The sequence below is a fragment of the Nothobranchius furzeri genome, chromosome 3 (assembly GCF_043380555.1).
Source record: "Nothobranchius furzeri strain GRZ-AD chromosome 3, NfurGRZ-RIMD1, whole genome shotgun sequence".
NCBI lineage: Eukaryota > Metazoa > Chordata > Actinopteri > Cyprinodontiformes > Nothobranchiidae > Nothobranchius > Nothobranchius furzeri.
In genome coordinates, this window is record NC_091743.1 from 50,211,409 (window position 1) to 50,224,201 (window position 12,793).

General features: G+C 39.1%; 1 protein-coding gene across 1 annotated transcript; it reads right to left on the bottom strand.

Moving 5' to 3' along the window:
- Positions 1-2,161: 2,161 nt before the first annotated feature.
- pfkmb (phosphofructokinase, muscle b) lies at positions 2,162-12,405 on the bottom strand. The gene is made up of 22 exons (XM_015957048.3): positions 12,191-12,405; positions 9,905-9,978; positions 9,481-9,558; positions 9,119-9,308; positions 8,840-9,005; positions 8,708-8,752; positions 7,099-7,207; positions 6,926-7,021; positions 6,532-6,624; positions 6,315-6,440; positions 6,144-6,208; positions 5,983-6,046; positions 5,733-5,879; positions 5,389-5,459; positions 5,227-5,314; positions 4,969-5,121; positions 4,723-4,887; positions 3,686-3,747; positions 3,479-3,590; positions 3,275-3,374; positions 3,072-3,177; positions 2,162-2,431 (listed from the first exon to the last, which is right to left on the bottom strand). Exons 1-22 carry the CDS (start codon positions 12,273-12,275, stop codon positions 2,290-2,292), a joined length of 2,337 nt encoding a protein of 778 aa, XP_015812534.2. The 5' UTR covers positions 12,276-12,405; the 3' UTR covers positions 2,162-2,289.
- Positions 12,406-12,793: the final 388 nt, after the last annotated feature.

Consider the following 12,793-nt stretch of genomic DNA (forward strand, 5'->3'; position numbering starts at 1 on the left):
TACAAAAATAAACCTTCCCCATTTTTTTTCTTTTTAAAACCACATTTACATTGCCAATAGGTCCTATTGTTCAGTTCTGCAACACTATTGGCTGTTAAAATGTGTAAATAGGCCCGTTTATCTGGCCTCCTGTAACAACATGTGAAAGGTTAAAAAAGATTTTGCAGTTGTTTTCTAAATTTGGGTCTCTGGGGGTTAAGGTTTATTAGCTTGTAAAATTTTGTATTACAACTACACTCTAGCAAGTGTGACATCACCACAGAATCTCTTCTCCCAGCATAGTTACTTATGGGGTGCCATTTGTAAAGTCAAACAGTCATAATCTAACAGCAATATTTTTGGTTATTTAGCATATTATAAGAAAAAAAATTGGGAGTTCACTTTTTCAAAGTCATATTTTCACCATGTTATTCATACATTTATAAATGTTAAAGTTTCCAAATAAATATTTAGTTAGCAAACTAAATATTTAATTTATAGTTAAATATTTATTTTGCAAACCAAATATTTAGGTCTAAGCTAAATATTTAGTTTGTAAAATAAATATTGAATTCACTAATTAAATATTTAATTTCCTAATTAAATATTTATTTTGGAACTAAATAATTAATTTGTAAATTAAATATTTGATTTGTAAATTAAATATTTATTTTCTGAAAAAAATATTTAGATCCCAGCTAAATATTTATTTTAGAGCAAAACATATACTTTGCAAAATCAGTATTTGGGAAGTAAATATTTAAGTCTGACCCAAAAATATAAAATATAGTGTGGAGCTAAATAACATCGTGGAAAATAAATATTTAGCTGGTACTTAAACATTTTGCTAATATGCAAATTTGCTTACCAATAAGCGGAAGTTGGTTACCAAAATAAAAGCTGGATCTCGCTAACCTCTTTATAAACTCTTGCTCCGAACCAGAACTTGTTTTATCTCCGGTTCTGTTCTTCTTCAGCCAACACGTCGGCCACGCCTATCTTCTTCCATTTAATGACAATGTTATGCATCGTGTGTGTGTGTGTGTGTGTGTGTGTGTGTGTGTGTGTGTGTGTGTGTGTGTGTGTGTGTGTGTGTGTGTGTGTGAAAACAACGTTTTATTTGATTACTACCCGTTATTACCTTAACGACCCTCTTGTAAAGAGCTTATTTAAAATGTACATTTCCTATCCTGCATCCTTTCTCTTATATTTATTCTACTATTTTATTTTAATGTGTGTTTTGTTTTTATATTGGTTTATTTTTTATGTTTAATTTTTAGAATCTCTTTTAGTTGTTCATGCATCGTGAGAATGGACAAATAAGGTTTGGCTTCAACTCATTCCAATTTTGATTCAACTATTTCACAACCGATCAATGTACAAAACTCTTTTAATCAAATTAAACATTCATTCCTTCTATTTCTACCTGTAGCAGGTAGAGAAAAGAGGAGAATGAGGACTTGCATAGCAAAAATGAACTATTGCGTCTGTACAAAAGACACTTAAAGCTTTACCTTTCAACGCTTTGTCGGCTTGTTCAGAAGATGATCCTGATCTAGTCAACTTTATAAAATAATAGATCAAAAAATGTAATGTTACTTATTTAGTATGAGTTTCTTCAGCCCATAATTTGGCACAGAGGGATGGTGTAGCCCATGTAGCCTACAAGATGCCCAAAAACAAGAAATAAGAAAAGGCTCACTAAAGTGCAGGCACTTGATGCAGCAGCAAATACAGTATAATCCTGCTCTGGTAAAAGCTCATTGCAGTTCAACTCAATGCTCATGTTAATCAGACTTTTGTAGTTTGGGTGTTTTCTTATTTTCTTTCTTTTTTTATTTTATTTTATTTTTATTTTTTTTTTTGCAGATGCAACAAAAGAAAGAAGGAGACTGTGACTTAGTGACAGGATTCTGCTAAAAAGCATCTGAAATAGCCTACGTTTATTTGTCTGTATAAATAACAGTGGCTTGACTTTGGGTACAACTAACTCAAATGATACACAGAACACAGGTGGGTGGATTTAAATTTCAATGAAAATTTCTAAAAATTAGTGATTAAAAACATTTCAAGGTATATCAAAACCTCAGTGCACTAACTGTCTAAGCTAGAGACAACTGAGAAATATTTTACACCTCAGCTCATCGAAATTTCCAGTAAACAAAATCAATCACACACAGGATTTGACTTCATATTTTGAGTCCAAGAGTGTTTTGTTATCATTTATTTATTTCTAAAGCACTTTCCTTAAAGCTGAGTTTACACGGCGCTTCAGGGATAGACCACGCCCAGAGTCACCATGTTGAAAAGCTACTGAGAAACGAAGCTTCTCTTCTTGATGACATGCTCCATTGCAGCCCGCTCAGACGTGTCCAGGTTGATCTTGTACTTGGCCAGGATCTTTAAGATGGGCCTCAGCCTCAGCCACCACTGGGTCTTTGGAATACGATGTCTGCAGGAGACAACATGAAAACAATGAAATAAGGCAAAAATGAAAACAAACATGAAGTTTGTCAGAAGTCACCGATGAAAAACTAAATGAAGTCATTTTTGTTCTGCATGTTTTTTATTAATTCATCAATGTTTTGAAAGTGTGTTTTTATGACGCGTCTTATCTGCAGCAGATATTTATGTGTTGCGACATTTGTCTATTCAAATACCTTAAGCTGATGCATTTTTTTATCTTCAAAAACTATTTGATTTTCTGTTAGAACATCATTAAGAGGCTTAAAAAATGTTTTAAGCTAATTTGTTTTGCAGATTCGCCATTGTAGCTTTAAAGAAGTTGATGGCAGTCGGAAGTTTTACAACATCACAGTAGTCACTCTGACAGTTTGTGGACTGAAGCTGTTTCCAGAAGACATAAATACACTTTGGTCTTGGATGTAAACTTTATCTTCCCACCCAGACTGAAATAAAACAGCATTATGTCAGTTATCTAGACTTAACAGTATTGTACTGAAATAAATACAATTTCTTTATGTTGTCATACATTATAACACTCTTAAAGTAACTTTCTAAACATTGTTAGTTGTGTGTTTGAGAGTAGGAGTCAAGATAAAAAATTAGGGAGGGCGCCAATGAAGTCTTACTCAAAGTCAGTCTCATTTTTAAGTTCTGCCAGCGGCTGGAAGACTAAAGCACGTTTCCTCATTCCCAACACACAGGCTGAATCCTTAGAGTTGGCAAAGATGCGACCTGGAAGTTTGATTTGAAATCACAACACTGATGAGCACAGAAACAAAAACAGAATAAAACAACACAACTTGTTCTTTGAGTATCTTTGAGTCCTCACCGTGTCTGTAGCATTCCTTCAGCTTGTCAGTCAGCCAAAGAACAGACTTCATCCCCATCTTTGTGCCAAAGTTCCTGTCAAACGGACTGGGCGTTCCACCCTAAGCAGAAAAAACAGATTAAACTACACTTGTGACAAGGAATTTGTTAAAACAATGACATATGTAGCAGTGGCAAAGCAACAGAAGGTAAGTGAGCAGCAGACCTGCTGCATGTGGCCCAGAACATTTTTTCTGCAGTCAAACACACCCTTGCCCTCCTCCGAATACAGGTTGAAGATAAAGTCAGTGGTGTAGTTTGCGTTGCATTTCTCATTTCTTAATCAATAACAGAGAAAGAGAAGGAAGAGAAGCCCCGAATGAAAAATGTAAAAATGATTATGAAGACGATAAATGGAGGGATTCTATCTAACCTGAGAATGAGTCCCCTCTTCACGGTGGTCTTCATCTTTTCCACCAGATGGTCCACATTCAACTAAAAACAAACCTCAGATCACTTTATCACTGATGGATGTCATTGGTTTCCTCTCATACATCACACACACACACACACACACACACACACACACACACACACACACACACACACACACACACACACACACACACACACACACACACACACACACACACACACACACACACACACACACACACACAGTAAAAAAACGGAGTGTTAAATTTGCAGTGTAAACTTAGTTTAACCTAGATAGAGTATTTACAACTAGTTGCAGAGTAAACCAGTTCACAGCAGAGTTAAAAGCCAGCATTAAATTCTGCGGACATGCTGTGTTAATTTCTTCTCTACAGAGAGTTATTTTAATTTCCCAGAGTGCTTAGAGGCATTTTAGATGTGATCTGGCTGAACCAGGAGTGAGAGGGAAGTGTCTGTTCTTGGCCTTACCGTGTCTGCTATCACAAGGTGTTTTGCTGTTCAGCACTGCTGTTAATGTTCATGCAGGGTATTTAACCCCCACAGTATTGTGAAAGTGGACAGTGGATTTCAATGTTGCAATTGTATTTGGGAATGGTAATCTTGCCATTGATGGTAAATGCATTCACAGCTTCCTTTTCTCTGAGTTTACTTTTGGTATATATATATATATATACATGAACTAGATCTTTAATTTAACACTGGGGAGAGGCAAGATTTAACTCTGGAGGAATAGAAAATAACACCGGAGAGTGTTATCAAACTGCAGCATTAAATATTTTTACACATTTCAATGGCAATTTTAACACTAATTTGAGTAAATTTAACACAGAAAATGTAACACTGTCTAAAGAGTAAATTTTACTATTTTCGAGTGGGACCAAATGTTATCTGCATGTTATCAACTCTCCTAGAGTTGAAATGACACTGGATTTTTTACTGCAAACACACACACACACACACACACACACACACACACACACACACACACACACACACACACACACACACACACACCTCAAGATCGTGAATGCTAAAAGGTTCTTCATAAATGTATGCAGCGTCAGCTCCAGATGCTAACCCAGCCATGGTTGCTAGGTAGCCACAGTATCCTCCCATAGTCTCAACAATGAACACTCTCCTCTTAGTTCCAGCAGCAGATTGCTTGATCCTGTCACATGTCTGCAAACACAAACCCATCATAGGATATTAAAACAGTAAAAAATAGTCCTGACTGTGTTTTATGTCAAGTCAGAAGCTCGCCATAGTTATGGTGTTGAGGGCAGTGTCAGTGCCGATACTGAAGTCCGATCCTGGAACATTGTTGGAGACCGTAGCAGGAATAACAACAAGTGGAATACACAGTTCCTCATACTTTTCTCTGGCTTGCACCATCTCCATACCACCCAGGAATGCCTGTTTGGAAGAGAAGAACAAGTGAGTCTCACCGGTACTGTAAAGAGACGCAATGATAACCAGACAAATCTGCCGCCACATTTACCAGAATGAAGCCCTGCTCACCTCAAAGCCTCCAATGATGATGATAGCATGGATGTTGAACTTAGTGATGTTCAGACTGATCTCTTCTATGAACTCACTCGGCAGAGTTCTTCAAAAACAAAAAGAACAAAACATAAAATATCATCTCTGCAAAGTTTAAGGTAAAAAATAACTGTTTCGTACCTCTTTGTGCCCAGCATGGATCCACCTTTCCCAGTCCATCCTGCCACTCCAGACCAACCGATAGGCTCAATCTGTGCAGGGGAGAGCATGCATGCAGGTTACATACTGTCATAAAACAAAACAGTGATTTTTTAAAAACTATCAAAAATAGTATTTAGCATGAATAGATTTAAATGCATTGCATACAACTGAATTTGAACTGGACCTGTTTGATTGTCCACTGGGAGGTGATGTATCAATAAACTGAACAGAATTTTAGATGTCATTTACCGTTTCACATTTATAACCCAAGCTAATGTTGAACACCAGACCACACACACAGTATTGATGTGCAAATATGTTACCATCCCATGCGCCAGGCCATCAAATCCGTCATGCACCGCCAGCATCTGGTGACCCTGAAGGAGCCCAGTCCTGACAGCTGCACGAACTGCAGCATTCATCCCTGCGCAGGGGGCTCCTACGTTCACTAAGGCAATGTTGATATTACTCTGACGAAGACAAATTCACAGGAAATGTCATCAGATCAACCACAAAACTCATAGCTGAGAGGGAGATCTTTCTGAATGAAACAATAGTAATGTAGTTCTGAACCTTTGTGTCTGGTGGGCGCACGTGAGCCAACATTTTGTAAGTGTTCCAGTTGTTCTCAAAACTCCTAGGAAAATAAGAACAGCATCATGCAGCCATTTGCAACAAACCACAGAACAAGATTTGTTCTTCAAAAATAAACAACGCAAAGGTGCATGCCTCACTTTCCCCTGAGCTTCACTGCATCTTCATACCGCCCTTCTGACATTGCTGTTGTGACGTCTTTAGTCTAGAATGTAAAACAAAGTGGTAAACACATTTAAACAACACTACTTAAAATGTTAAACCTATAGCCAGGTTATGTCCCTCCCTTGGTAATGTTTGAGTTGACTTACGACTTGCACGCACTCCATGAGCGGCAGCCTGACAGCCATGTTTCCAGACAAGCTGACCACACAGGCAGGAGTATCAGGTGTGGCCTCCAACAGGGCCATAACTGCTTCCACACCCATCCTGCTTGCCTGAAAAACAACAAAACAAAAAGCAAGACAGTTAGAAGAACTTAAAAAAAAAACAATTTTAATGATAAGATCAACTGTTAAAAGGTTTTACCAGGATTCTGTCAAACGCAGAGGGAGTTCCTCCTCTCTGAACGTGGCCCAGGACTGTGGCTCGAGTGTCGAAGCCTAGCTTCGTTGATACCAACTTCAAAAACACAAAGTTAATTATCTCTTTGCTTTATATAGTGGCGTGTCCAGATCTTTTAAAATGGGGTGGCCCAGGTGAGGCACAGCTTTGTGCATGGGTGGCACCAATGGTTATGCCTTTTTTGTTTTACCCCCAAGCCTTTTGTGGACAATGAAAAGAATATTTAAAGGTAAATTAGTGTGTTAGCACCCTGGGTGGCCAATCAGATTCCAAGGGTGGCATGTGCTACCCCAGGCCACTCCCTGGACACGCCCCTGGCTTTATATAAACTGAGTTTGTGTTATAATTAGTTACTCACCTGTTTGATGATGTCACAGGTGATTGGTTTCCCACTGCGGTCTATTGCTCCCTCTGCAACAATGATGATGTTCAGCCGAGAGCCACGGCCTCTTTGCTAAAAGGGAAAAGGTCACAGGGTCAACGTGAAGCCAGACTGATCATGAAGATGATGATTCAGTGCAAGATGCTTGCATCAGTGAGTCTTCTGGACAGATGCTCCTCCCATCCGTCATCTGGGGGCATCTCTGGGATGAACACCCAGTCAGCACCACAGGCCAGAGCGGTCACCAAGGCAAGGTAACTGTAAACATAAAATCACAACAGCGTCAGCATCGCTCACCAACCAGACGTCAGCTGAAAACATTTTAAATAACCATTTTTTGGAAATTAAAGATGGATAATAGAAAACAAGCAAAACACTAGCTTTGTTTGAGACAGTGCTAGTAAAATTGTTTCCAGCTGCATTTCATTCTAGTAACATATTCTTGGTGATTGAATAAATGAACATTTTTTTTGTTTGAGAGGTTGCTGAAGACTGAGAAGTAAAGGAGAGATGCTGCGATTTTGATCGTGATTTTGACTTTGCTCAGAGACTTGGCCGGGACCATAGCACACAGTTGTGAGAAAGATATATTTTTTAAATTAATGGAGTAACTGAACCTAATATTAGTTATAAATGTAGAAACGGGGTGCAACAAAATAACTGTAGGCTTCTTCATACTCCTTTTGAACTTGTTCATGTACAATCCACTTTTTGGAGCCTTTGACCATGTTACATTGCTATTTTCTGTTGCTAATGTTTTATTGTTTTGCACATAAATTTATACATAAATTAATTTCACTTCCTCAAAGCGATTTTCGGGTTCACACGTGCATTTTCATGCCTCAGCTGCAAATTTATGCTGGTGTGTCCAGCAGGCTGCAGACAGCCTGATGTGGTTGTTGCTGCATCATCACAACCCAATTCTCCCTATACAGGGAGTATCGAGTCTGGATACCTCCTCCCCTGGGGCCTCATTTATCAAGCTTGCTTACGCACAAAACAGGGTTGGAAAACTGCGTAAGCAACTTTCCATGCAAACTTTGGGATTTATGAAAGAAAACGTAGCGGAAAAATGTGCGCAACTTTAAGTTGACTAAGGACCTGGCTTACGCACATTTTGGACATGGAGAGCATGTACACCATGTTTGATGGATCACAAACCTACTTGGCATAAGTACATTTCTTTTTGCTGAGCTTAAGTACGGTTTTAGTAAGTATTCTACATGATGTTTGATAATGAGACCCCTGGACTGTAAACACTTACACCTGGACTCTAGCAGGGAGTTTAATTTCCACAAATATGATTAAGTAATTTTTTAAACCTAATCTGCAGTTTAAATAATGCCTAGAACCCCAAAATGGGTTTTTGTCTGCAAGAGGAACATCCTCTCATTGTAGTGTGGAAAAAAATAAAATAAAATCAAAAAGCCTACAGTGGATTCGAAATAAGCTATTGTGTCCATCTTGAGATGAGCATCCATTCCATTCCTTCAGCTGCTAATGAACAGGGTGTCTTCTAAATGGAACGCAGCCCTTGTTAATAAATTTACACTTTTCCTACTTCCGTAAGTCAAATTTTTTTGTGAATTAGACTTGCTCGGCTGCGTTGGTTGTTACTGATCTTATTGTAATGCATGTATATTTTAGATGGCATTCGACCACCACACCTCATACAACGTGAATTCAAATAAAATCTAAAAACTTTTTTCTTTTTTCACTGTGATGTTTAACATTACCAAGTGCAAGCAGTGTACTCACCCACAGTGCCGACCCATTACCTCCAGGATGAAGGTCCTCTGGTGACTGCAGAGAAGAAGGATACTTAAACACAAGTTCAACTTGGTTGCCTGCTGTTTCCATCTTTAAACATTCAGAAGTCTGACTGCGTACCTCTGTGCTGTGGTTGTGATGGCATCCACTATTTCTATGATGCGATGCAGAGCACTGTCAGTGCCGATGGTCATGTCTGTCCCGCAGAAGTCATTGTCAATGGAGCCCACCATGCCAACAATGTTAAGGTGGGAGGAATTCTTGGCCTCATTTGAGCTGATTTTTCCTGGACAGAGTCACGTGACGATGACTGATAAACCCGTGCAACACAATGCTGACTGAAGAGAATCACAAAATTACAGGTTTATTAGAAATATTACACATAGAATTGAGTCTCACCAGCTTTAATGAGGTCTGCCAGCAGGTCTTTCCACTCTGTCCTGAACTGGTTGGCACCCGTTAGACTGCCGTCACCTCCTATGACACATAGGTTGGTGATTCCCAGCTTGACTAAGTTATAGGCGGCCTTGGTGCGTCCCTCTTTGGTGCGGAAATCTTGACAGCGAGCACTACCAATTACGGTTCCACCCTGGTTGAAGGTAAACAAAAAAGGAACGATAATTTTAAACTCAAGTTAAAGATCCATTAAACTTTTTAATGACCGTTGGCATTTAAGTGACTGTTTGACCTACAGAGCTGCACCATGCAGAAAAAACTACACCGTGATCACGTCAGATACTGTATATAGCTCCGGTTCTCACCAACTGCAACATCATTGATACGCTCTCCCAAGTAGCAGGACGGATATGATCCCCTCCATCCACCAGACCCTGGTAACCCTGTCAGCATGCGACAAAATGTAACACAATCTCACTTCCTGGAAAAAAGGTCATTGCTAGGAAAAAGGTCAAGGTTTAACCATGCAGGAATTCATCCTGACAGAAGCAGCTGTTTGAGTCACACAAATATTTTTCTTTACATACAAAGCTGTAAAGGACAAATAGTTTATCTGAAGCAAATATTGGGATTAATTAAATAATTCTTAATCTAGCAGAAGAAGCCAACACAAGTTGCACATTCTTGTTATGGAGCATTAGAATGGATTCATCTCTCAGTTTATGATTGTTGGATTGAACAAAAAAATTATTTGCGTTTGTTTTGAAAGATCACAAAGAGGGTTTTTACCTCATGAACAAAGAACACCTTAGCTCCAGTGTACAGTCCTACTCGAACAGTGGCTCTCACAGCTGCATTCATGCCTGCAGGAAGAGTTTGTGGATTTATTTCTCATCAGCATATGCGATCATCACTTGGAAGCTGTCTTTTCCTGCTTTTAAAACATTATTTTTGTACGCTTTAAAATCTTAACCGTTTTGGGATTTATTTTAATAAATTCAGTGACAGGAAGCGTGGAGAAACAGACCGACAGGCTAAGAGCTAGGACAAAACAGAGGAGTTGCTATCATAACATACTTTAAAAGTTCATCACATCGTAGTTGGTTTCACTGTATGCTGTTAATTACCTACACACGTGAAACGATTTTGAGTGGGATTGTTTTAACCCTTTGATGCATAATGGTCGCTACAGTGGACAGGTACTCAAAATTGTTATTTATTGGTTTTTGCTATTAAGCACAGCTGTTGAAGACTTTATTGCATTTGAGCCCCTCCATTTGGACTTCAGTAAGTCAAGCCAACATATTTCATGTTCAGAATGCACGCTGTCCACTGAGGTTGACATGTAATAAATTATTTGTAAATTATAAAATTTTACAAAAAATATTTGTTGAAATTTGTTTCATTCACACCCAAAGACCAATGAAAAAAATTGTTTAACAAAATCATGGTTGAAGATTTCATAATTCATGCATCAAAGTGTTAAAGCTAGTTTTGGCTTGCTTTTAGCACTCCCTAGTGTGCGTTTGTAGAACCAAAACCTACCTCGTTGCTGTGCATATGTCGTTTTAACACCTTAATCTAACAGCAGAAATGTCTCCCAGCCTTCCTTAGTGTCTAGAGGGGTGAATCATCACTAAATGAAACAAATCAGCTGTGTTCATGATCTAAAACATGCAGGAAACCTGCTGGAATCCGACTGCAGCACCAAGTATGTCAGCTCAATTTCTTCTAAGTCCAACAGAACGGACCGACACTCTGAAGTTGCAAGCGCAGGATTCTGGCCACAGGGGACAGTGGGGGTCTGAGAGACTTTTCATTGCCACTGTAAATGGTCAACGTGGAAGTAGAATAATCTGGCCACAGGGGGCAGTTGCAGCTGGGTGGCCTTTAATTACCTTGTAAAGAATGATTTTAGCACATGCTGGCTAAAGAAAATGATTTAAAAATATGAAAAATTTGCTAAGTATACATTTAAGATGGCAGCAGTCTATTTATGACTCTGCATTCTTTTGACTAGCCATTAGCATGTCAGTCTATCAGAGTTAACCTCCAAACTGAGGTAAATCAAAGAGTCATCCGAAGCAGTTGGGATATCAGTTTCTCATAACTCATGTTTAGAAAGATCACAACAGTTTCTTTACGTTTTCATGATAGCAGCATGACATTTTCTTAAACAGGTTCTTGCTGAGCTGCATGAGTGTTGTGAAAATCTTAGTTTTATATTACCTCACTAAACACCAGATCAGAGCAGCAAGCACCACAACACAGGTCGGCACAACTATATAGCCATGTGCTTTCCCGCTAGGTGTGTGTTTGTAGGGGGGTCGCTTAAAGGACAAGCTGTGGATAGGTTTACGTCAAGGGTGCCAGAGACATCTCCTCTTACAAAGCAAAGATAAGGCACAAGAGGGAGCCGTTCTCACTAATTTACACATACATGAAAGAAAGGTCATGTCTCTAAAATTAGTGGTTATTATTAATGTAATCTAGAGCAAATTTGACTGAAAATTCGAAAAAATGAGTGAAGAAAACGATAGCTATCTTTGCATTTATTTATACGTCCATTCATAATTTTAAAGAAATGTAAAAAGCGGATTGCTCCAGTTCTCACATGTTTAGACTTGAGTGGTGTGGGGTCACTGGCACAACTTTCAAAGGTCAAGAACATGTTCCACGTCAAGTTAAAGGTCAGAGGACTGTCTGTAGTCTAGCACCTCCAACCACCCTTTTATATGAGTCAGCTCTGTGACAGCTAAAATACATCACAGAGAACATATACTAACACACATTCAGTTGAATATTTATTGTCAATGTCAAATTTATGTAGATTTAAATATGTTGTTGGCATTTCTAATTTTCAAAAATGGAGCCAGTTTTAGTCCTTCAACCCAGAGAGATCAGCATGAACATCATCACACTAGACACCCGTTAACCATTCGTAGGTTAAATACTGTCAGATATGTACGCCAGCCTAAGTCGGTCTACCTATTATCATTTCAAGAGTTTAAATACTCTCAACACCTTCCAATGTCCTGCTGTCCCCTAACACCGCTTTAGAAACCATCCACTCACCCTGGGCATCTCCCCCGGAAGTCAGCACAGCAATCGCTCGGCCTTCGCCCATCTTTGTGGGGTCGACGGCAACCTGGTGTGCCATGGTCCTGGAGCTGAAGCTGACTGATAGAAAGAGGCAGTGAGAGCTGCTGAACTGGGGGAGCACAAGGTATCTCTCCAGTAACTCAACCTGCCTGTTATGGAAAGTCAGAGCAGTTGCATAAGTGCCCAGCTTAAATGCCCCATTGGCAAACGTGGAGGCACACATAGCTGTGACGCATTTAGACACACACACACACACACACACACACACACACACACACACACACACACACACACACACACACATGCACACACACACACACACACATGCACGCATGCACACACAGGCCTTAGCAGTGCCTATCAAAAGTATTTACCACCTTTTATCTTCAAGATATTTTTTTAAAACAAGAATTGTTGGAATGTGTTCAAACCTCAGAAAATGTTCAATTTAATACCAATTAATGATGATGTTAAAACTGGTCCACATGACATTTACTGAACGTAATATTTTCCTACTTTGAGGCATGGGAATTAAAATTCTTAATGCAAGCCCTAGTTCTAAAACTTTTTTTCAGT

What these genes read in the sequence shown, in the direction of transcription:
- pfkmb (XM_015957048.3), bottom strand. Translation starts at nt 12,275, where the DNA reads ATGGCACACCAGGTTGCCGTCGACCCCACAAAGATGGGCGAAGGCCGA. An exon ending in TGCGCCCACCAGACACAAAG is followed by an intron (nt 5,880 to 5,982) that starts GTTCAGAACTAC and finishes TGTCTTCGTCAG; the next exon opens with AGTAATATCAACATTGCCTT. An exon ending in GAAGGAATGCTACAGACACG is followed by an intron (nt 3,178 to 3,274) that starts GTGAGGACTCAA and finishes TCAAACTTCCAG; the next exon opens with GTCGCATCTTTGCCAACTCT.